We start from the raw sequence: 24841 nt of genomic DNA, 5'->3' as shown, positions 1-24841 counted from the left end.
AAATAAAAGAGATGTGCAATAAAAGAGTGCATGTTATTTTTTATTTAGTACTGTCCTGATTAAGATATTTTACATAAAAGATGTTTACATATAGTCCACAAGACAAAAAATAGCTGAATTTATTAAAATGACCCCGTTCAAAAGTTTGTGAACCATTGATTCTGAATACTGTGTGTGGTTACCTGGATGATCTACGACTGTTTTTTTTGTTTTGTGATGGTTGTTCATGAGTTCCTTGTTTGTCCTGAGCAGTTAAATTGCCCGGCGTTCTTCAGAAAAATCCTCCAGGTCCTGCAGAGTAAAACGTGTTTTGGAAAATATATATTTCATATCAAATATGAAATATATATTTAAAGCAGTATTTTTGTGCATTTTTCATAATAATAAACCTAAACTTCAATAACTTTTTTTCACTTAATCTGACAAATGTCTTCTTTAAAAAGAGATCAAACTTAAGTCTGTGCTCCAAAGCCTTCAAGATTTACAACAGTTTAGGTTGAAAATTTCATTTTCAAGTCTATGCTCAAAAAGTGGTTAACAGGTAATAAATGGATCACAACTATTTCATAAATGTAATTTAGTACCATAAAATCCCTCTGGTGTTGCATTGAAGCAAAACCAGAGGGATAAGGTCAGATTACTTTAAACAAACGTTCTATTAACGCTACTGGAAGAATGTTTGTTCATAACTTTGAGAGAACATTTCCAGAACGTACCCTGTTATCAGGGTTTAGCAGACTGAACATTTCTTGAAACATCTTTGCACCTTCACACACTACACACAACATCAATTTCATAATGACAGCAGTCTGAAAACATGCTTATTTCACATTGTGAAAGAAGACAGACACACTTTAAAAGTTTTTAAAAAGAGTGTTATTAGGAAATATCCAAACATACAAGAATTCACATATAAGAGCCTTATAATGGGGCTTTTTTTGCAAATGTCTAGAAAACATAAAAACCTGAGGCCAGAGTACTCTGAGGTATCTTAACTGGATTCTGTATGTGTAAATTACATTTCAATAATAACAATAATAAAAAACTGCAATCTTAAGGGGCACTTGTACACACTACCCTGTTTACACAAATCTCTTTTTAGTGTTAACAAACCATTCAGGCCATTCTTGAGTCAAAAAATCTGTTTGCAGTCCAACAAATATCTGACATGTTCCTCTGACTATTTCAAATATTCAGGCACAACGCTCAGAGGAAACAGCTTTAGTAATATGAAGTGAGTGCATCATTTGGCTGTCTCTCTCTCTTGATATCAGCATTAGTCTGTAAACTAATGATTCTAAGAGTGTCAACTGTAACTAATTGTTTTTTTGTAATATTTTTGTGCATAAATGTAAGACTTTATAGAGCCATACAAATTTGGTGCCAAAAAACAAAAAAACAACAAAAAAAAAAAAAAAAAAAACAGACAAACATGATAATTATGACAATATTTCAGAGTGGTACCAAACACTTCATTTCCCTTTTTAGTGTATAAATGCTAATATCCAATTTGTCATAAATACATACCTCTCTATAAACCATACAGATCATGTATAAATAGGGAACAATATTAGCCATGTCCACTATTTGGCCTCATGTCTCAGACATCTACACCTGTAGATCTTTTGACTGTGGGACCCTTCACACCCAGCGGGCCGCTTCCTCCTCCATGCTGTTGTGTGACGTGCTCTTTCATTTTCTTGTGAGCAACTGGTTCTCCAGAACTTCCAATCGCTTGGTCATAGCTGACAGTGACATACAGTTAAGGAAATATACTGTAATAAATGATCATATAATGAGTAAGATGCTAACTTAGCATCTTACTTTTCCGCATTTTCAGCTGTTGTAGGCATTAAATATATTCAAACTAGATTTTTACATTTTCTGAAGAAGATGTGCAAAACTGTGCAAAAGCTAATTTGCATTTAAAGGGACACACACTAAAATGGCATGTTTTTGCTCACACCTAAATAGGGGCAAATTTGACGAGCTATAATAAATGATCTGTGGGGTATTTTGAGCTGAAACTTCACAGACACATTCTGGGGACAACAGAGACTTATATTACATCTTGTGAAAGGGGCATTATATGTCCCCTTTAAAATGATCACAAATAGTGCAGGACAAAATACACGCCAATGTTTAACATGTACAGTTAAATCACTAACCCACAACAGAGTGCTGCATATTTTTGTAGGCCTAAACCCAGAAACAAGGTAGAGTTGCATTTGATTCCATCGTCTCGAATTCAGTGGGGGTTTTTTTTATGGGTTTTTGGTTAAATGCCTGCAATAAGGTCTGTGGTTAACACAAACTAACAGTCGGATTCTGGAAGTAAAAACACCATTCATTGTCTCCATAGGAAAACTGATTTTTAACAATAACTTATAAACTTTTAAAGACAGTCTTACTCTGAGCTATGAGGTTGTTAATCAATGGTACAGTATTTCCATCATGCAGTGGAATCTGTGGCAAAAAAACTACATTACCCATGATGCTGTACAGAAAATTTCACCAATCAGTCGCAAGAAGCAAAACACGCCAAAAGTGCTCTTTAGCTCCGCCTACTCCCATGAAGCAAGGCTCACTAAAGCCATTAAGTACACAGTTTTGCATCTTTGTATTTTTGTCTGATTTTCAAATACCTTTCTGCTTAAAATTAAAGTTTGTAATGTTATGATTCACCTCATAGCTGATTGGCTTGGTTCATGTCCTATAATGCTTTGACAAAGTCTTTTTTGAATGCCTATGGGAGAAATTAATAAAGGTTCTGGAAGCAATGCCACTGAAAAAGTGGGCGGGTTCTGTTGCACTCTATAGATTGGGGTGGCTAACCGGGTGTGCCTCATACATCCTGAAAAGCGAAGCTGCGGGCTCTTTGATTGCCCCCTGGTGGCTGGATGCAGTACAGGTCATAAATCTCGCCCTTTCCATTCAAACGAACGGGAATGAGTCAAAACAAAAAAATAAATTACGCTTCAAATAAAATTTTCCGAAAGATGGTTTTGGTCATTTAAGGTAGTTGTTATCACACTGATATATATTTAATTGTTAGTTTTTATGATAAGTTTGATTTTAGCTAGCAATTTGATGGTATAGAAACGGGGCGTGTCATCATGATTGACAGTTGTGACTGACAGCTTCTCTGAGGACTGTCGGAGCTTCGAGGGGAGATTGAAGATATATAACTAACTATTAATTTTCGATTTCTGTGTTATTTCACACTGACAAAATGAGTTGTTCAGCAGTAAACTGTACTAACCGACCTACAGGATCTGACGGATCACACACTGAACTTTTTTTTGGTAACGTTAAATGTGGGCTTTATAAGCTAATTAATAAATGTTATTAGTTAAGATAACACACCTAACGTCAGCCTCCTGGCTCCACTGACACTTACTTCTGCGCATGCCCAGGCTCCAAACTGACGTTTTTGCGTAACATGTCAACGGCCATTGTCGTACGTTTTACATTCAGTTCATTACAATGGAAAGAAGCCGTCGCGTCGTCCATCTTTTTTTATAGTCTATGTGGCTAACCCTGGTCCTGGAGAGCCACAGTCCTGCGGAGTTCAGTTCCAACCCTAATCAAACACACCTGAACAAGCTAATCAAGGTTTGAAAGGTTGCTAGAAAGCTATAGGCAGGTGAGTTTTTAATCAGGGTTGGAGCGAAACTGCAGGACTGAGGCTCTCCAGGACCAGGGTTAGCCACCCCTGCTATAGAGCTTATGTAGCCCCGCCCCTTTTCGGCACTGCGCTCGTTGTGTTCCGTTTTGTTTTTCCACAGCATGAAGTTAAGATCTTACGGATTTATGAATGAACTGCTCGTTTTAAAATCTCTCAGTTTACTGACATTTGTTATGACATCCGCTTCAAACATTAATGAGCATGATAACTTTTTTTTAAATCTACGATAAGTAAATCCACTTCACCAGCTAATAACTCTTCGTCAGCGATGCCATAGAAATATACAGAGCTACGGCAAAAATGGAAGTTCAAAGACAAAATTCTAAAGATGGCTGCGCGCTTATTTCTCTAGTGCACAAAGTCTATAGTAATAGTGATGTTTGCTGTAACATGCACCAGTAATAAACAATTTACATATTTATTTACACCAAAAATTAAATGACCTTTTGGCCTCTCTGCCACTTTTATTTATATATGCAATAGACAATGGAAGAATGGAACACAGACAATGGGAAGATGTGGGAATAACATTTGTGGGAACTGCATCACTGAGCAACAGAGCTCAAAGTATCAAAGCAAGCATGCTAACCACTACATCCAACTGTGAAGGACTTCTATCAGCAAGATCTGTAGTTTAACTGTGATGAGAGCCATGAAGCATCACCCTTCCTTTGTAATCTCATCAAATTCTAGTTAAACGGATCCAGCGGAGACGTGTATCCGCATCTATTAGTTCAGAAACATCTGTTTCTGGCCTCAGACATGGCACAAGGGCTCTTTTGAGCTTTGATGAATGATGCTCAGAGAGAGATCTGAAACAAAGAGCCATTGAAGCATGTGGTCACAGAGGTTTATGTCAGGAGCCAAAGCAGAGGGGCCAGTCTGGAACAGATCAGACCAACAGACACAATATAGGCTCGCTCCGTACAGAAGGGCTTCTGTTAAACCCTTCAGCTTGTTGTAATAATGTATAAATCCACTAGTTATACACTACCATTCAAAAGTTTGGGGTCTGCAAGATTATTAAATGTTTTTTAAAAAAGAGATTCCTTTATGCTCACCAAGGCTGCATTTATTTGATCTAAAATACAGTAAAATATTAGTGAAATATTATTACAATTTAAAATAGCTGTTTTCTATTTGAATATATTGTAAAATGTAATTTATTCCTGTGATCAAAGCTGAATTTTCAGCATCATTACTCCAGTCTTCAGTGTCACATGATCCTTCAGAAATCATTCTAATATGCTGATTTGCTGCTCAAGAAATATTTTTAATTATCAATGATGAAAACAGTTGAGCTGCTTGATAAGTCTTTGCTGAATAAAAGTATTCATTTCTTTCTTACTGATCCCAAACTTTTGAACAGTATGTGCCAACTGAAATGGCAAAAATGTAAATGTACAATAAAAATATAGTTATGTTGAATGAACGTACAGCATTTAATAAATGCAGTATAACAAAAGTACTAAATTGTTACAATTTTTGTAGAAATTTAAAGTGCCACTTGTCAGTGCAAAAGTTGCCACGACAATGCTAGGGTATTGTGGGTCATTGTCAGGGTGTTGCTATGCAGAAGGATGGTTGCTAGGGAACTGATGTTTGTTTCTAGGCAGTTGTTTAGTGGTCCAAGTCAAAAGAGCCCACTCCATGATATTCTGGTCTCTAGGTATGGCTCAGGCCCTTTCTTCAATGTAAGTCTGTGGGATTTTTTCACCCAGTAGCTTCATGGTCAGTGTTTCGAGCAATCCAAGGGCGACCTTTCTCGTCCCCCTCCCTCTCCCACTTCACTTCCTGTCAATTATCTATACTGTCCTATCTCAATAAAGGCAAACATCCCAAAAATGAATCTTTAAAAAAAAAAAAAAACTGTCCAAAGCATAAATGATGCAGGATAAATTACATTACAATGTTTAATACTTAAGGTTAGTGATTTTTCAAAATAGTAAAAATGATGCTCACCTTAATAAACAGCACTAATGAGCTATATGTGCTGAAAAGAAAGCATATTGTTTAAAGGACCCGTAGGGACTATATAAAGGATATGTTTCTGGTTGAGCTGGTCTAGGGTGGACATCGTAACCTGTTGGAACTCCACAAGACTTTCACAAGCGCAGGGGTCCTTAACCTCGATCTCTCCTTGACTCTCAGCTGAAAAATGTGATCAGTGAGAATGAAATAACCAATCGTCATAATAAATTGCAAATGTGAGGGAAATGTTTTTATAATGAATGAACTATATAGGATACTCATTGGCACCTTCTTAAGCAATGCATGTGTGTGTTTATATCAGGCTCTAGATGGTGCTAAAGAACAACATACTGTGTAATTGTGTGTGCTATCTAATACAGATGCATTTGTGTCTGGTATCCAAGTGTGTGTTTATTTACTCAGTCTTTCAGACACACCTGCGCAGACGTTGAGTTTGAGGTTCTCAGCGATCTGGCTGATGGCAGTGAAGTCGGCGGTGTAGAAGAAGTGCTTTTCCACAGGGTCAGAGGCAATCTCTCTCAGCTCATCCTCCACGGCTTTACCCACACCAACAGCATACATGGTGATACCTGAAACACACAAGACACATCGAAAGTTCCAAAGGACAAAACTTTCATGAAATGAGTAAAATAGGTAAAAAAGAAAAGAAAAAGGTATGTATATATATATATATATATATATATATATATATATATATATTATTATTTTTTTTTTTTTTTTCTCAATAAAATGGTCAGTGAGGAGATGCTTTAGAAGCATGCCTTTGGAAAATATAACTTTCAACCTCAGGAGGTCAAACATTTTATGTTTTATATCTTTATTAATTTCATAGTAGGTCTGCAATTTTTTGACAATTTTGGACATCTGATTACATAAAAAAATAATTTATTTAATTTCTTTCAATCTGTCCTAGAAATAAATAATCTAAAATATTAAAAAAATATATAAATATATTTATGTTTTATGTTTGGAAAAACAAATGTTAAAAAACTACACTAAACTAAATTTGATTTATTTATTGGTAAAGAATAATATTTTTTATATATTTTTAAATTTTTGGAGAATTTGGGACAAAAAAAATGATTTATCTAATTTGTTTTAATCTATTCTATAAATAAATAAATAATTTAAAATATTTTAAAATATATAAATGAATACAATATTTACAAAAAAAAAAGAAAAAGAAATGGTAGACTAGACTAGAATATTTTTTTTTTTTTTTTTTCAATTTTGATATATATTATTTTTTTACTAATATTTTTATTATAAAAGTTATTTTCTTACACTACAATCTGTGTAAAAATTTTCTAAAGTGTTTGTATCACTTCTGTAACGCTTTAATTTTTGGCCCCTAAAAAATAATACCTGCTTCCTTGGCCTTCTTAGCCCACTCTTGAATATCATCCTGTGAACGCCCATCCGTAAAGACCAGGCCGACCCGTGGGATGTTCTTCTCAGCAGGACGGGCTCCATCAGCCTCGGTGAAGCTGTTCTCCACCATGTGCTTGAGAGCCAAGCCTGTCATGGTTCCCTTCTCCATGTATGCCACATTCATCACAGCCTTTTTGATCTCTTCTTTTGTCTGATACATGCTGAGCGGGAACTCTGTCCGCACTCGGCTTGAATACTGGACGAGACCCACGCGTGTTCCTTTAGGGGAGACGTCCAACTGATCCACCACCTGGTTGACAAACTGCTTGACAAGCTCGAAATTCTGTGGCCGCACACTCTTGGAACCATCGATGAGGAGGACCAGGTCAATGTTGGAGGATCGACAGGCTTGGAGAGGGCAAGAGAAATGAACAAACATGCATTTCTGGACTGTGACAAATATTTTTAATGCTTAGAAAAGAAAGTGGGACTTTTTTTAGATTTATAAAGGTGTCTAAAAGTGTCTCATTGTTGTGCCACAAAACAGAACTCCAAAAGATGTTTTTTCATATTCTACCAGGTGCTTCCCTATGGAAGCTTGTTTCCGCCACTAAATAAAAAAATAAAAAAGGTAATTGTGACTTTTTATCTCACAATTCTGACTTTTTTTCTAGCAATTGAGAGATTTAAACTCTCAGTTGCAAGTTATAGTCAGAATTGCGTGATATAAAGTCAGAATTGCGAGTTATAAAGTCAGAATTGCGAGATATAAAGTCAGAATTGAGAGTTATAAAGTCAGAATTGAGAGTTATAAAGTCAGAATTGTGAGTTATAAAGTCAGAATTGCGAGTTATAAAGTCAGAATTACGTGATATAAAGTCAGAATTGTGAGATATAAAGCAATTCTGACTTTTTTCTCTGAATTGTGAGTTTATATCGTGCAATTCTGACTTTATAACATGCAATTGTAACTGCCTGCAATTCTGAGAAAAAAACGTCAGTCTTTTTTTCCCCTCACAATTGGACAATAACACGCAATTGTGAGTTCATATCTCACAATTCTGAGAAAAAAAGTCAGAATTGACTTTTTCTCGTGATTGCGAGTTTATATCACGTAATTCAGACTTTAAAACTCGCAATTCTGACTTTATAATTCGCAATTCTGACTTTATAACTTGCAATTCGAACTTTATAACTCACAATTCTGACTTTATAACTTGCAAGTCTGACTTTATAACTTGCAAGTCTGACTTTATAACTCGCAAAAAGTATTTTAACACACAAAAAAAAATTACACACTTCACCTTTAACAATAGAAAGCATGGAGTTCATGCAGACACCAAACTATACATTACAAATAGAAACTTTTCCAGCTTTAGGAATTTAGCTTTAGGCATTTCCCCTTTTAAACTAAAGTTTAGGACACTCTCATCTGTAATAGTGGTTGTCTGAATGAAAGCGTGCATTACTTCCGCAGGTCTTGCCGTCGTCCTGAAGCACATGGCCCTCAGGACATATACAGTGGTATGATCCCGGAGTGCTCACACACTGGTGTTCACAACCATGTTCGACTGTGTTGCACAAGTTATCCGCTGCAGAAGACATAAACATGAAGAGCATGTCATAAACCACATTGAAATAATTGTGTCAGTACGAAATTAATACTTTTCTTCAGCAAGGATGCATTAAATTGATGTAACAGTGACAGTAAAGACAATATTAAGCAACACAACTATTTTAACAATAATATGAAATGAATCTTGAGCAGCAAATCAGCATATTAGAATGATTTCTAAAGGATCATGTGACACTGAAGAGTAAATGCATAGTTTAAGAAATGCATGAAAAATTGCAAGAAAAACAATATAAATATGGACGAAACTTCATTTCTACTATACATTGGTAGCAGACGGAGAGGAAATCTGGTGAAGAGATGACTGGACCCATTAAAGCAAACGTCCAGAGCCTTTAGGTAAACTTAAAAAGTGATAAACGACACACTTGATATTTTTGGCCTTTCCAGCTGTCTGGGAAGGCCATCAGGCTTAAAGAGGGGGCGCTTCACTTCCGTGCCAGCTGATTTTAAACAGTTTTAAAGGTAACCATTCAGTGTTGAGCAATTTGAGCACAGTTTGGGAACAGAATATATTTATTAGGTGGATTAATCTGATGATCAACTTGGAAGGTCAATAAATCATATCTTATCTTAAATGTTGTGAAAGCCAAAAAAGCTTGAATGACAGCTAGAAAAGTAAATGTTTTGCTCTTGAAAAGCATGCTGTTGTTGTAACCAATAAAAAAATATACATTAATATGTACTAAGCTAATCCTACCACTGTGTTTTGCACTATTAGAACTACTATTTTTTGCAATTGTTTTGGAAAAACCGTTGATTCTGCACATTACATTTTTGCATCACCTCTCTTCCCAGTCTGTCAGTAACATTCTGTTTATTTTCTGTCTCTATGAAGCCCCTCCTTCCAAAATGGCAGAGTGCTCTGACTGGTCGGCTGGACCAATGTGTTATGATTGGTTAACCATTTCAAGTGTGTTTAGGAAATGTCACGCCTCTTAAAATTACCACAAGTTTCAACAAACTTCACAACTAACACGCAATTCGCTCTGATTGGTCAGCTAACTAACCCATCTCAACCAGGGCACACCCATTTTTTTTGCATTTGCCTTGCGCACAAATTATTTAAATAAGGAATATTGTGAAGTGTTCGCTCCTGGAAGAAAACTCAAGACTACAATGAAGGCGTTTCAGTGAGTTCAGAAACAGTGTGCACTGATATAAAGAATAACTTCCATTGGAGTGACTTTGTGCTTTGTAACTTTACAGACCTTTTTCATGCTCAAACAGCAACATTACACACTAATGAAAGCTGAACATGTAAAAAAGCATAATGGGAGCCCTTTAATCCACTTTAATGCAGTCAATATAACAGAATCTGTGCAGTTCTTGATACATACACTGGCAGGTCTTTCCATTCTCCTGAAGAGTGTATCCTTCATTGCAGCGACAGTAGAAGCCATTGAGCACACTAACACAGTGATGATCACAACTGTGATTCCCAAATGAACAGTAATCAATCACTAAGAGACAAAAACAAAGGAAATAGTGTTTTAGTGAGCAAACAGTGCAAAATATCCACTAGAATAGAGATGACTGTGAATGAAAGATGTATACTTAAATGGATAAGGGTAGAGAATATCTCTTTAAAGGGTTCACCCAAAAATGAAAATTCTGTCATTTATTACTCATGTCGTTCCACACCCGTAAGACCTTCGTTCATCTTCAGAACACAAATGAAGATATTTTTGATAAAATCCGATGGCTCAGTGAGGCCTCCATTGACAGCAAGATAATTAACACTTTCAAATGCCCAGAAAGCTACTAAAGACAAATTTAAAACAGTTCATGTGACTACAGTAGTTCAACCTTAATGTTATAAAGCGACAAGAATACTTTTTGTGCGCCAAAAAAACAAAATAATGACTTTTCAACAATATCTAGTGTTTTCAAAGTACTGCTTCAAAGCTTCACGAATCTTTTGTTTCGAATCAGTGATTCGGAGTGCCAAAGTCACGTGATTTCAGTAAACGAGGCTTCGTTACGTCATAAGTGTTTCAAAATTTCAATAGTTCATGTGACTTTGACAGTTTGATACGTGATCCAAACAACTGATTCGAAACAAAAGAGTTGTAAAGCTTCGAAGCTTCATGAAACAGTGTTTTGAAATCGCCAATCACTAAATATTGTTGAAAAGCCGTTATTTTGTTTTTTTGGTGCCCAAAAAGTATTCTCGTCACTACGTAACATTAAGGTTGAACCACTGTGGTCACATGAACTGTTTTAAATATGTCTTTAGTAGCTTTCTGGGCATTGAAAGTGTAAATTAACTTGCTGTCAATGGAGGCCTCACTGAGCCATCGGATTTTATCAAAAATATCTTGATTTGTGTTCTGAAGATGAACGAAGGTCTTACGGGTGTGGAACGACATGTGGGTGAGTAATTAATGACAGAATTTTCATTTTTGTGTGAACTAACCCTTTAAAATCTGTCATGCAAAATCAACTGCCATCAAAGGCCAACTGCTTCAAAAAGGTATTAAATATTACATTTGAATGATTCTGAGAACAGCACCCCCTGTTGTGACCAGAAAACAAGACATGCAAGATCAATCAGAAGCCTGTTGCCAAGTCAAACAGAGCAAGCATGCATGATCAGCACTGTGTTAGTTTTGTGTGCATAGATCTGGAACAGTGATCGTGTGGACCGGTTATTCTCACTGACTTGTGCAGGTCTTCTTGTCATCATTGAGAGTGTATCCGTCCTTACAACGGCAGTTAAAGCCTTTGAGGACACTCACACACTCATGCTCACAGCTATCATTCCCAAATGAGCAGTAGTCAATCACTGAAACAGGAAGAGGATGGCAAGAAACACACTTTACAACAGCAGAAAACAGTGCAAGCAACACACAAGTTGTGTCTCAAAAGTATGCACAGACAAGCATCCATAAGTTACTGTCTTTATGTTGTTAAATGCTTAAGAAGACTTTTAACAGCTAGAGCTCATAATGTTGGAACTCATTTTTAATGTTCGAAATAATTTTTTTGCATGTTTTGTCCCTGCTGTTAGTTCCTTTTTGGTACTGTTTACTTTTTTACCAGCAAAACCTGTGGAAGCCAATTGCCACCTCATAAAATAAAAAATAAAAATCATAAATGATAATAACTTTGAGACTTTACTTTTCACAATTGCAACTTTGTCTCTCCAAATTTATCTTCCAATTATTTCAGATTTACACTTCTGTTCAAAAGTTTGGGGATGGTAAATTTTTTGAATGTTTTTGAAAGAAGTCTTTTATGCTCACCAAGGTTGCATTTATTTGATACAAAATACAGTAAAAACAGGAATATTGTGAAATAATATTACAATTTAAAATAACTGTTTTCTATTTGAATACATTTTAAAATGTAATTTATTCCTGTGGTGACAAAGCTGAATTTTCAGCATCATTACTCCAGTCTTCAGTGTCACATATTCTAATATGCTCAAGAAACATTTCTTATTATTATCACTTAATATGCTGCTTAATATTTTTGTGGAAACAGTGATTCATTATTTTTTGTAACAATTGCCGTCATATTCGATCAATTGAATACATATTTACATTTACCGAATAAAAGTGCTAATGTCTTTCAAAAAAATCTTACTTGACCCCAGAGTTTTGAATAGTGTATATCTCATTTTACTTCTTATTTTGAACTTGCCATTACCCGTTTCTGAAGCGGAAATGGACTTCCAAAAAAAGCTAACAAAGGTGTGCATAATAGTATATTTGTATGATATGTTGCCCTCACTAACTTGAGCAGGTTTTCAGGTCATCGTTGAGTGAGTATCCATCATTACAGTGGCAGTGAAAGCCTTTGAGCACACTCACACACTCGTGCTCGCAGCTATCATTTCCAAATGAGCAGTAGTCGATCACTGGAACAGGCAGAAAGAAGCAGAGAAGCTCAAAATCTGAAGTAAAACGAGCAGCCAAAGTAGTTGGCAAAGAGCAAAATGTTTTGTAAGAGGAAGAAGCATAGAAAGGAAACTTGTAAAAATGTTATTACATTTATTTTTCTACTGAGATTTGCTTGGTTTATGGATTTGGATTAAAGCATGGACTTACTGGATTCATAAAGGATATGAAATATTTTGGTTTTGTACTTAAGTATCAAACTGGGGTTATGGATAATCTGTGGGCATATGAAGGTGTATGTGTGTGGATTTTGATCATGTGGCCTTCACTAACTTGTGCAGGTCTTCTTGTCATCGTTGAGTGAATATCCATCGTTACAAATGCAGTTAAAGCCTTTAAGGACACTCACACACTCGTGCTCGCAGCTATCATTCCCAAATGAGCAGTAATTGATCACTAAATATGGATTAGATGGATTTAAGGACATGACCAAACAGGATAAACATTTCTGGTAACACTCTGGTATGGGGAACACATATTCATCATTAACTATGTCCTTTGCCTTAATAAACTCTTAATTTACTGCTCATTAATAGTTAGTACGGTAGTTGTTGTAGCATTTAAGTTTAGGTATGGGGTAGGGTTAAGGGATGTAGAATATGGTCATGCAGAATAAGGCATTCATTTGTGCTTTATAAGTACTAAACAGCCAATATGCAAGCTAATAAACAACTAGTTAAAAGTGAGAATTGTTCCCCATACTAAAGTGTTACCACATTTCTCTTTTATATAAACATTGTAGTTCAGAAATTTCTGCAGTTTTTTAAATCTTGGACCATCACAGATAAAACCACAGTTCTTTTTGTGACCAAGTCTGTTGGAGATCAATTTGGAAACCCTTGCCTGAACATTGGAAACACTCTATTTTGAAAAGCTATTACAAATGTAGCAATGGATGGCCCAAATATTGATGCTAAACCACTGAGAAAAAAGCGAGGAAATAAAATGAGTGAATGTATAAATTGATTGTGAGCCTTCACTAACTTGTGCAGGTCTTCTTGTCATCGTTGAGCGAGTATCCTTCGTTACAAATGCAGTGAAAGCCTTTGAGGACACTCACACACTCGTGCTCGCAGCTATCATTCCCAAATGAGCAATAGTCGATCACTAAATATGGATTAGATGAATTAGAATTCAAGGACATTACATGATGTGCAGAATATTGTAAATATTTCATTAATCCCTAATTAACATTTTTTCAGCATTTGGGTATTTTAAAGGAAAGTTTATTCAAAATTCTTCACAATTTTTCTCAATCGTCTACCATGAATATGACTTGCCTTTGTTTTGCTGGGAATCTTATTAGAAAGCCCACTACAAAATGGTGCATTAAACAAGATAAGAGACTTTTAGATCTCAACTAACATAGAAAAAGTAAAGGATACTTTACAAGCAAAATCTAAAGAACATCTCTGTTTGAAGAGTTAGTGCATTCAAGTCCTCCTGGGAAGTTTGCATTTATGAGTTGGGAAGTTGTAATTACAGCATCAGGTGTGTTCAAATACCTTTGGTCAGAGCAAAATGGCAATGCACCTTTTCTGCATAAAATTCAACAAGATATTTTAACTCTAAATATACAAAATGTGCATTGTGTGTTTTTGCTTTAAGTTTTTATTCAATTTATGAATGGCGTGTACATTTAATCACTTTATATTCTTCCATAATTGTACAATACTATCATTTTGTCCATGCAACTTAGATTTTATTGTAAACAAAAAAATAATTAAATAATGTTAACAAATTTACCAGTAATACAGACGCTGCATCCAATGCGTCCGATATGTTTTCTCACTGACATGCCCCTAACTTGGAATCTCAGGGCTTAAAGAAAATCCAGTTTCCTGACTCGTATATTACTTTGTGGTGAAGTTCTTGTGCGTTCAACTCATAAATGCAATCTTTCCAATATGACTTGAATGTACCTTGAAAGTGTTCAAACTGGAAACACTCCACTTGTTTGAAAAGCTCTTTCAAGCTAATCAACCGATGGCCCAAATATTGATGGTAAACAATTGAGAATATGGCACAGAAATTGATTTTTAAGGAATGTACAAATTGAATTTGAGCAGAATAATGTTCTGCCTTCACTAACTTGTGCAGGTCTTCTTGTCATCGTTGAGTGAGTATCCATCATTACAGTGGCAGTGAAAGCCTTTAAGGACACTCACACACTCGTGCTCGCAGCTATCATTCCCAAATGAGCAGTAATCGATCACTAAATAAGGATTAGATGGATTAGAATTCAAGTATATGACATTCTGTGCAGAATATGGTCAATTTTCCAATTAATCTCATATATAACTTTTGCTTTACAGCATTTAGATGCTTTAAGTTAAGTTTCCTTCTAATTGTTTCTCAAGTGTCTACCAATGGCCATCATGCTCACATTGGGGACTTTTATATACTGTTTTTTGGGGGGGAAACAGGAGGACAGGGTTTTGGAGAGAGGCTGTGAGGCCTAATTCAGCAGCTAAATCTTGCGGACAAACATCTAAAATCCCTTACAGCAGCTTTAAGTGCTTTGAGAAAGAACAGAAAGCAGTGAGAGGAAGGATATTAGACCCTATGGGATCCACATCTGTTGGTGTTCAATCTAGTATCTTTGCAATTAAGAAAAATGAATTCCTTTTTAATTAGTGAATGTATGAACTGACGATGGCCTTCACTAACTTGTACAGGTCTTCATGTCCTCGTTGAGTGAGTATCCATCGTTACAACGGCAGTGAAAGCCGTTGAGGACACTCACACATTCATGCTCGCAGCTATCATTCCCAAACGAGCAGTAATCGATCACTGGAACAGGCAGAGAAGAGTTAGAAAGCTTTGGCAAAGCAGGAGGAGCAAATAAACCACACCAAAGTAACATACAAGCTGTGTTTTTCTTGTTTCAGAATAGTTAAGCTACAAAAACGATGTGCATGTGTCACTTTAGAAGTTCTGGGGTGAAACAAACTTAAGTCTGTGATGCTAATAACTTAGCTCAGTGAAGCTTTTCCAGTAACAAGCTACATTTGCCTACAAGTTTCAGTTTAGCATGGAAAATCATATTTTTTTTAAGATATTGTATTGCTTACAAATTGTTTTGTGCCAGATAAATACTACTACATTGATAAAATAGCCTTAATTTAGTTTGCTACTCCTTGCTAGTAGCTTGCAGCTAACAAAAAGTGACTGTACTCCTTTAAAATTGTAGCTTGCTAAGCTATAAGCTAATCAATTATGTTTCCCATACTACTTTTAAGCTCATGCTAAGCAACACTAGACTGTTTGGCAATGTTTTTACCGTTTACTATAAACTCTGTGTGAAACTTGAAGCTGAAACACTAAAACACTCTGTTTTTGTTCAGTGGCTAAATAGATAAACCAGCTGGTAACAGCAGGAAATGGATAGATGAGTAGCGAGTGCTTTATAGCAGCATAATGTGGCCATGCGGAAGCTGTAATGACATTGCAAACTTTCTCTTTGTATTAGAGAATGTTCCATGTGCTTGAAAGATGTTAGTTAGGATAATGTCTACGTCTAGCATGTAATTATAGGCTTGTATTGTTGTGGGTATTTGAGACTTTCATATGTGAACTGTGTGTGTATCCGTTGCCCTCACTAACTTGTGCATGTTGTTTCATCCTCATTGAGTGTGTATCCTTCACGGCAGCGGCAATAAAAGCTCTGAAGCACGCTCACACACTCGTGCTCACAGCTATCATTCCCAAATGAACAGTAGTTGATCACTGAAACAGGCAAACAAAAGCATGAAACTTTGGTGATGGGAAAACACATGCAAAATTCATCGCAACCCATTTAAATTTGCATTTGGCTGTACTAGCTTAGAGCTCCTATGCAAACATCCAACAAATATCAACTTCTTATTTCTGCCTGTTTTATATCACCTGCTCCGTATTAATATGGTATGATCAGTATGAAATACTAATGAGCTGCATACTGCATACTACACAGCATCAACTGTATACTGCATACTAATTTTAAAAAGTGTTGTTTGTGCAGGGAGGAAATGTTTGTGTCCTGGTTGCTCTCACTAACTTGTGCAGGTTTTCAGGTCATCGTTGAGTGAGTATCCTTCGTTACAGCGACAGTTAAAGCCGTTGAGGACACTCACACACTCGTGCTCACAGCTATCATTCCCAAATGAGCAGTAGTCGATCACTGGAACGGGCAGAGAACAGTGAGAGAAGTCTGAGTAATCAGGTGTTAGAGACCACATGATATCAATATTGGAGCTTTCTGGGTTTTAGTCCATGTCTATTCATTTTAATAGGCTAGTGTACTTCCTGCTTCAATCAATGTTGTTATAGTTAACTAAAACTATTAAAACGTGTTTTTGTTAATTAAAATATAGCTAAAATAAAATATAATATTAGATGGAAAACTTAAAACACAAAATTAGAAATGTTCATTTGGCAGTCAAAGCACTAAATCTACTAAAACTGGAATAAATATAAATTAAATGCTCATTTAAAATATGAATAAATACTGTAATAGTATTTAGATAACACTAAAATAACACCGGTTTCAATAGGAAAATATGTAGTGTTGTCAAAACACATTCATTGAGCACTTACACAGATCTATTTACATGTTTTTGAAGCATTGATCATTGTAGCCAATCACAGACATATATGTTAAGTGTGTGAACATAATGGCCAATCAGGTGTTTAAGAATCCACTCAACAGCACTCAAAATGCAAGGGGGAAAAGCTGGTATCGTCACATTTTTTAATTTTTTTTTTTTTTTAATTTGATAACACTTGCATATACAGGAGAAAATTTTACTCATTAAGTGATTTCTTGGGATCTTTAAGTTTGCATTTAAGTATACAAGTAAGCATACTATACTTTTAGTAGAAGAGTATACAGTGATGTTCCTTCGTCTATGTTTAGAATGGAATACTAATAGCTGTAAAAACAAAAAAAGAAACAAATTTACACAGTAAAATACTGTTTTCCATTGAAACAGTAATATACCGTAAAAACGATGCATTCTGGGTAATATTTGTCATTTTTGAGAAAGTAGCCTATACGTTACTTTCTCAAAAATTACAAATAAAATTACCCAGAATGCATTGGTTTTACACTATATTACTGTTTCAATGGAAAACAGTATTTTACTCTGTAAATTGTTTTTGATTTTTATAGCTATTTTTTAGAGTGGCATACTGTGCAGTATATATTGTATACTGCACATTTTACTGAATGCAGTCCAGATATTCCATGCATACACAAAATTTGCATACTGTGTTCAGTATACATAATGCATGCCACTTAAATAGTATGAATAGTATGGTAGTATGCTATTCCGAACGTAACCCTTCTCTGTATACCTGTGTACAATTCACACTTCACTCAAATTGTTATGCAGATAATATAATTTGTAATTATTTTTTCTCAAACTGTTCATCAACACAGCAGGTAGGAAACGCAATATCATCAAGTACGTGCATCACTAACTTGTGCAAGTTCTCTTGTCGTTGTTGAGCATGTATCCCGTATCACAGTCGCACGTGAACGACCCAGGTGAAGCAATACAGATCTGCTCACAATCATGCTTCCCTTCAGCACATAGATCAATGGCTGCAAGAAGCAAACACACACCTGTTGAGCACCAGTGGAATGATAATTATGTCATACTTCTATGATGTGTAATTTGTAAGGGTACACACGTGTGCAGGTCTTGCCATCCTCGTTGAGCGTGTATCCAGGCAGACAGAGACAGTGGTAGGAACCAGGCGAGCTCTCACAGATGTGCTCACAGCCGTGATCTGACTCCAGACACAAGTCCTTCACTGCAAATCCAATGCAAACATGAGCACTGCGAAAGCAGGAAAAACTAGATCATAGTGTTCACAATCACAGGAGATAACAGCAACAGAATTCATGTGCTTAAAGTCAGCAAAAGATTTAAGCATTTGAATCTTGTTGATATTCAACAATGTGAACCAATGAGAGCATTATGACCAATGTTCAGTTTTTATTTTGTTTTGACTTTTGACAAAAATGGCATTTAAATGAGTCAATCACTCAAAATTATTATATTAAGTACATTTTACTCTCACAAAAATTGCATGTTTTTTGTTGACAAAAATAACAATAAAAATATAAAAATTGTGATTAATTAGATTAAATACATTTTCAAACATTTTTAAAGAATTTTAAGAATTAATTAATTTTTAATTTACTTTTATATTTAAATATAATATCTTACATTTATTAATTATTTTATCTTAAATGAATACAGTATTATTTAAAAGTTTGGGTCAGTAATACTTTTTTAAAGAAATTTTACTTTTATTCAACAAGGATGCATTATATCAAAAGTATGGAAGCTTGTTTCCGCCACTAAATACAAAAATAAAAAAGGTAATTGCAACTTTTTATCTCACAATTCTGACTTTTTTTCGCGCAATTAGTTTTCACCTCCCAATTCTGACTTTTTTTCTTGCAATTGCGAGTTTGCATCTCACAATTCAGACTTACTTTCTCAGAATTTGCGAGATTTAAACTCACAATTGCGTCTTATAACAAGCTTCCATACAAAAGTGACAGTAAAATCATTTATAATGAAAAAGACTGTTCTTAAATCACAGGAATTAATCACAGGAATAAATTGCATTTTTGATCAAATAAATGCAGCCTTAGTGAGCATAAGAAAGCTTTAAAAATCTTACAAACCCCAAACTTTCAAATAGTACTGTATATCTTTTGTTATTGCCAAGGAGAACTTGCAACTTTGAGCTGTGGTTTGAGGTTGAAACCTTATAAAAAAAGAATCTGCAAAGTTGAAAAGTTAAACAAAAATGTCTAGATTCATTCTTTACCACAAAGCTTGTCTTGGAACTGAAGCCCAAACTGGTGAATAAGGTCAAAGCTCTCCACGAGGAATACGTGATCCTCAAACGGTGGTGATGCCATTGCTCGCAGTGAAGTCATATCGGCCCTGGCGACACCAATGGCGTAGATCTCAATCCCAGACTCTCTCGCAGCAGCCGCCACTTCGGCCACGCGGTCTTGAGGGCGACCGTCTGTCACGATAACAGCGACATGGGGAACATTGGGACGGGCGCCTTCCTCGGCAGAGAAGGCTACATTCATGGCGTAACGGATTGCCAGGCCGGTCATAGTGCCCTGTGCCAATGGAATGATCTCGTTGATAGCTTTGACCATCTGCGCTGGCTTACTGAAGGCTTTGAGGGAGAAGACGTTCTGGACCTGGCTGGAGTATTGGACCACACCAACTCTTGTAGATTCCAGGCCAATGTCTAGCTCATGGATGATGTCAATCATGAACTTGCGCATAGTCTCAAACTCATGGGGGCGAACGCTTCGGGAGCCGTCGATGATGAACACAAGGTCAACCGGGCCAGATTTACACTTTGGTTCAGCTGTAAAATGAGAAAACGTTTTCCATTTTCTTTTGTTGTTGACATTAAATGTTGTCTAATCAAACTCTATTTGGGTCCAAATTAATCTGTCATTTGGTAGTCAAATTAGGAAGATGGTTGACCTGTTAATAGGTAACCCTGAACAGATTTATCAGAAATAAAAGATCACAAGATCTAGAATACATTGAATAAATGTTTACCATCAAAGCAAGGATAAACATGCTTTGTGTGGTCAATTAATGGCTGCTATTGAAACATTTGAGAACCACAGATTTAGCTGATAAAAAAAACATGCTCTACAATAGCCATCTGGTTTGCCAACACCAACACAATTGTGCCATCACTAAATTCTTAGTGTAATCGACAGACTCTGAGGTAGTGTCTACCGCTGTTACTGTCAAGATTGATTTATTAGCGTTATAACAGCGGTTTAACCAACCTGATTTAGGTCTTGCTTCTGTCGCAGCCATTATGGCTATTAGCACACCAACATACACCAACACACGTGTCATGTTTCGTCGACAAAGGCCCAATCTCGCTGTAAAAATCCCACTGGCTGTAGGTGGAGAAGAGAAAGAAACAGAAAAACTGCAGGTCAAGGGAAATCTGTGCTTTAAAGGCAGCCATACATTCCAGTCTGAGCTTGCAATAAAACGGCGACACCAAACAGATGGTCCACAGCAGCACTTCGGAACAGGCCGTTAACATGGAAGAGTTAATAGACTTTTGGGCCGATCACATCACCACAGGCTCCGAGTTCAAACGCTGTGTGAAGTAATTGCTGGAAAATAACAGCGTCTGGGACATTGGCGCTGTAAACAGCGTGCTGTCAGTCACTTTGACTTTCACAAAGGGATTTGCCTCTCCAAGGGCCTGATAAGGGTTATCACTATCAGAAGGGCACATAATGGTGGAGTGTGTCATGGTTTGGCATGAATTTTACTGTCTTTGAACCCAGCAGATAAACAGCCAGACAGATAACTGCTGTGCTGCATTCCTATCTATTCAATTAAAAACAGGATTTTCAGCAGTACAATTTGCAGAGTTGATGATGATATGCTTACAGAAAGAATCCAAAAATTGAAATTCTGTCTTCATTTACGTACCCTCATTTCATTACCTACCCTCATTTCACGACATGTGCACTATATTGCAAATTTTCTTGCAACTTTTGAAGCCAAATAAAAGCTTTATGCGTGGAACAGACACAAATTTAAGATGGTATTTGCTAATAATCTTTGCCATTGCTCTCAAATCTCATTCTAAGGCCATACACTATATATTGTTCAAAATTTTGGGGGTAAGCTAGGGTTTTGTTTTGTTATTTTGGAAAGAAATTAATACTTTTATTCCTCAAGGACACATTAAACTGATCAAAAGTGACAGTAAAGACATTTATACTGTTACAAAAGGAATAGATAAAATGGATGTAATTCTTTTTCCTTCTATTCACTAAAGAATCCTGAAAAATATATCTGTTTCCTCAAAAATATTAAGAAGTGCAACTGATTTCAACATTAAAAATAATCAGAAATGTTTCTTGAGCAGCAAATCAGCATATTAGGACAATTTCTGAAGGATCATGTGACACTGAAAACTGGAGTAATGATGCTGAATATTCAGCTTTGATCACAGGAATAAATTACATTTTAAAATATATTCAAATAGAAAACATGTTTTTAAGATTGTAATAATATTTTACAATATTACAGTTTTTCTGTATTTTTGATCAAATATATGCAGCCTTGGTGAGCAGAAGAGACTTCTTTCAAAACACCCTAAAATCGTACCGACCTCAAACATTTGAACAGTGGTGTGCGTCACGTGTCCAATGTGAACACTCTCATTTGTTAACAATGGTGCCAGAAAAATATAAACTGCAGACGTAAGTAACTCTTACATATTCAAACTTGCCTCGTTGCCATCAAACCTGTGTCTTTATGGTGCTTTTATTGTCATTTTTGGACAATCTCGAAGAAAAAATACCATGAGGGTGAGTAAATAATGACAGAATTTTTCTTTTATGGTGAATTAACCCCTTTCAAATTTAAAGATATAGATATTACAGATGCATCCCAATATACTACTCTACTGCTCTCAGCATGAAATGAGAGAATTTCTCTTTTGGAGTGACCTCTATGACCAGTGCTGGTTTGTGGTTTCTCTAAGCCTTGATAAAGACTCAGCACATAACTGTCGGTTTCAGTGGCATCCAGGTAAACGGCAGTCTTCAGTCTCTTGTGTGCTAATACAATGAAGCCTTCTGTGCTATATGTGTATATTAGGCTTTGAGTGTGTGCGTATGAGCTGCGGAGGCCCTTACCTCAGCTTTGATTAGTTCAGCACTATGTGGTCACACACATCATATTGGCAGACGGCCAATAAATTCAGAAGATTAAAGTGGTTATTTCATGTTTACAGAGAATATAGCACCATTACTGGCTTTTGGATGGCAGCCCATATCATCTTTAACTACACTACATTATACACAACATCTAGCAGACATATAAAGAGGTGCTGTTATTCCAGACCATTTGCATTTTTTGACTTTTTGCAATTGTTTCCATTAAACTGGCTTTGAAGAACATGCAGGTTCTTGTAAAAGGGGTTTGCTGATTTAATGAACACATACAGTACCCCCCATATTTCATCATTTCAGGCTATGCATCTGGAAATAATGCAAATTCCATGTGACCACATCACTAGCAAGTGTAAAATCACTTATGCTTTTTAACTATGATTCCTGTTTCCTTGTTGGTAGTAACTTAAAAGCCAGATGGTTTGGTGTCCATGTTTTGTCCCTACAACTTAATCAGCAATAAATGTCACCCACATTTATTTCTATTCGGACTTTACGCCTCATTCCGTGTTGACTTGACCGCCACATGGAGGGAGGCGTGAGAATTCAGCACCTGAGCACAGGTGACTATCTCTGAAAACAAACATGCATATAGATTTACAAATACTCCTATGAGGCTGATAACACAGTTATTGGAATTGGAGATGGAGAAGTATTCTTACAACAGAGCTCTGACAGTTTCACTGTCGTCACATTGCGAAAGGAGAGAATAAAATAAAACTAGGTAGCATGAACAACAGTGGAGTGTCTGGCACTGTGGAGGACTTTATGAAGATTTCAAAGCGGCTGATGTACACCTGAACGTCATGCAGGACCAAAGGAAAGGAGACAGAGAAACAGGTTAGTATGAGAAATATGTTAATAACGGTGGGCATTCTTTTAAGCAAAAGAAAATAATTTATTTTTAATTTATATTATATAATATTTATTATGTAATACTTTTATTTATTGATCAAAAATAAATATAATAAAAGAGAAACATGCATGTTAACAATGGTGGGCATTATTTTAAGCGAAAGAAATTCATACATTCTATTTAAATTTATATTATATAATATTTATTGATTAAAAATAATAAAAAAGAACCATAATAACAATGTTGGGCTTAAATTTAAGAAAAATAAATTATATTTTGCCATCATTTCCCTGACAATTAAGATAAAAATAAATAAAATATTATTTTTATTTACATGATATAATATTTATTATGCAATATTTGTATTTACTGATTAAAAATAAATAAAAATAATAAAAGAGGAACATGTATGTTAACAATGGTGGGCATTTTTTATTTATATTATATAATATTATTATTAAAAATAAATAAAAACATTTTTAAAAATCCCCAAATTCTCATTACTGTAAAGCATTAAAATAAATAAATATTGATTCTCAGCATAAATCATATATCAGCATAAATTAAAGGCAGTACAACAAATACTACTTTTACTGCTTTACAATTTAAATAACATAGCATTTGTTATTAATGTGCATGTTAATTAGAAATGGTGGAGGGAAACGTTCTTAATTGTTAAAAAAAATGTCTTAATCTTAATAGTACCAAAAACATGCTTTATATACTTTAAGAAAAGTATGTTTTGACTCTGGGGTGAAATATGACCCTATTCATTACAAGTTTGAGCATTAAAATTTAGGACAAAAAAAAGTCCAGAGATTGACAGTGCCTCCCGTCAGAGTAACGAAGAAGTGAGAAAAGTTGACAGGCAGTAAAAAAAGAAGAGTGACAGCACATTTCTTCCAGTGTGCTGAGTATATCTTTGGAGGACCGTTTAAGCTTCTCAGATCCCAGCTCTAGCCCAAAGGGATCTCCACGGGTTAAAGCCTCGCAGTGTAAACATTTCTCTCAGACAGACCAAAGAAAAACCCAGTGTGAGGTAGTGAGAGAGAAGACAGGAGTATTAGAGGAGAAGGGGCGAATGGAGGAAAATGACAAGCATGGTTTCTTTGGCAGCAGACTGACTGACAGCTTCAGAGCACAGTTAGATTAACCAACAGCAGCTTCTTGTTAAAGCAGGATTGAAAGCAGATGTGACGCTTTGCTACTAATAGCGGTTTCGCCTCCAGCCAACCACTGTGCACCTAAAGCATATACTGGTTGTGTCCCAAAACCTAGAGAGCTGCCTACCTAGACAGCACTGTGGAAATGCTGTTTAGGTTGACGGCTCACTAGGTTTTGAGACACAGTCAGTCTGTTACATGCTGATCTATATTTAGATTTGTTCAGAATGGAGTAGTGTACTACTACTTAGTACTTAGTGCACAGTATATACTGTTTACTGTCACAGTTGCTTTAATAGAATGTTAAACAGTATAAAACATGCAAGAATAAAAGTTTCAAACTTTTATTAGTAAACCTCATGATGTTGTATGTTTAATTTAGAGATTTGGGTCATTAATCAATCAATAATTAAATAAATGGTTAGAAAAATGTTAAAAATTGCAGCCGACGTAAATAGTAGGCCAATTTGAGAGCATTG

General features: G+C 35.8%; 2 protein-coding genes across 9 annotated transcripts in view; one reads left to right on the top strand and one right to left on the bottom strand.

The window, feature by feature from the left end:
* Window positions 1-859: 859 nt before the first annotated feature.
* matn4 (matrilin 4) overlaps window positions 860-24841 on the bottom strand; it is a 25232-nt gene continuing 1250 nt past the window's right edge. Inside the window, exons 2-19 of one of the 8 annotated variants that reach the window (XM_051897176.1) lie at window positions 20424-20540; window positions 19421-19984; window positions 18266-18388; window positions 18054-18176; window positions 16629-16751; window positions 16196-16318; window positions 15260-15382; window positions 14682-14804; window positions 13574-13696; window positions 12863-12985; window positions 12427-12549; window positions 11350-11472; window positions 10025-10147; window positions 8521-8643; window positions 7046-7459; window positions 6097-6249; window positions 5737-5839; window positions 860-1753 (exon numbers count right to left, since the gene is read on the bottom strand). In XM_051897176.1, coding sequence (XP_051753136.1) covers window positions 1693-1753; window positions 5737-5839; window positions 6097-6249; window positions 7046-7459; window positions 8521-8643; window positions 10025-10147; window positions 11350-11472; window positions 12427-12549; window positions 12863-12985; window positions 13574-13696; window positions 14682-14804; window positions 15260-15382; window positions 16196-16318; window positions 16629-16751; window positions 18054-18176; window positions 18266-18388; window positions 19421-19984; window positions 20424-20496 — 2844 coding nt within the window. In that variant the 5' untranslated portion in view covers window positions 20497-20540 and the 3' untranslated portion in view covers window positions 860-1692. The remainder of the gene's footprint in view (window positions 1754-5736; window positions 5840-6096; window positions 6250-7045; window positions 7460-8520; window positions 8644-10024; window positions 10148-11349; window positions 11473-12426; window positions 12550-12862; window positions 12986-13573; window positions 13697-14681; window positions 14805-15259; window positions 15383-16195; window positions 16319-16628; window positions 16752-18053; window positions 18177-18265; window positions 18389-19420; window positions 19985-20423; window positions 20541-24841) is intronic. The other 7 variants (XM_051897178.1, XM_051897177.1, XM_051897179.1 and 4 more) reach the window with 7 other exon arrangements.
* rbpjl (recombination signal binding protein for immunoglobulin kappa J region-like) overlaps window positions 22959-24841 on the top strand; it is a 20145-nt gene continuing 18262 nt past the window's right edge. The window contains exon 1 of the mRNA XM_051897184.1: window positions 22959-23183. Coding sequence (XP_051753144.1) covers window positions 23150-23183 — 34 coding nt within the window. The 5' untranslated portion in view covers window positions 22959-23149. The remainder of the gene's footprint in view (window positions 23184-24841) is intronic.

This window comes from Ctenopharyngodon idella, chromosome 6 (assembly GCF_019924925.1).
Source record: "Ctenopharyngodon idella isolate HZGC_01 chromosome 6, HZGC01, whole genome shotgun sequence".
NCBI lineage: Eukaryota > Metazoa > Chordata > Actinopteri > Cypriniformes > Xenocyprididae > Ctenopharyngodon > Ctenopharyngodon idella.
This window is presented reverse-complemented; position numbering and strand designations above follow the sequence as displayed.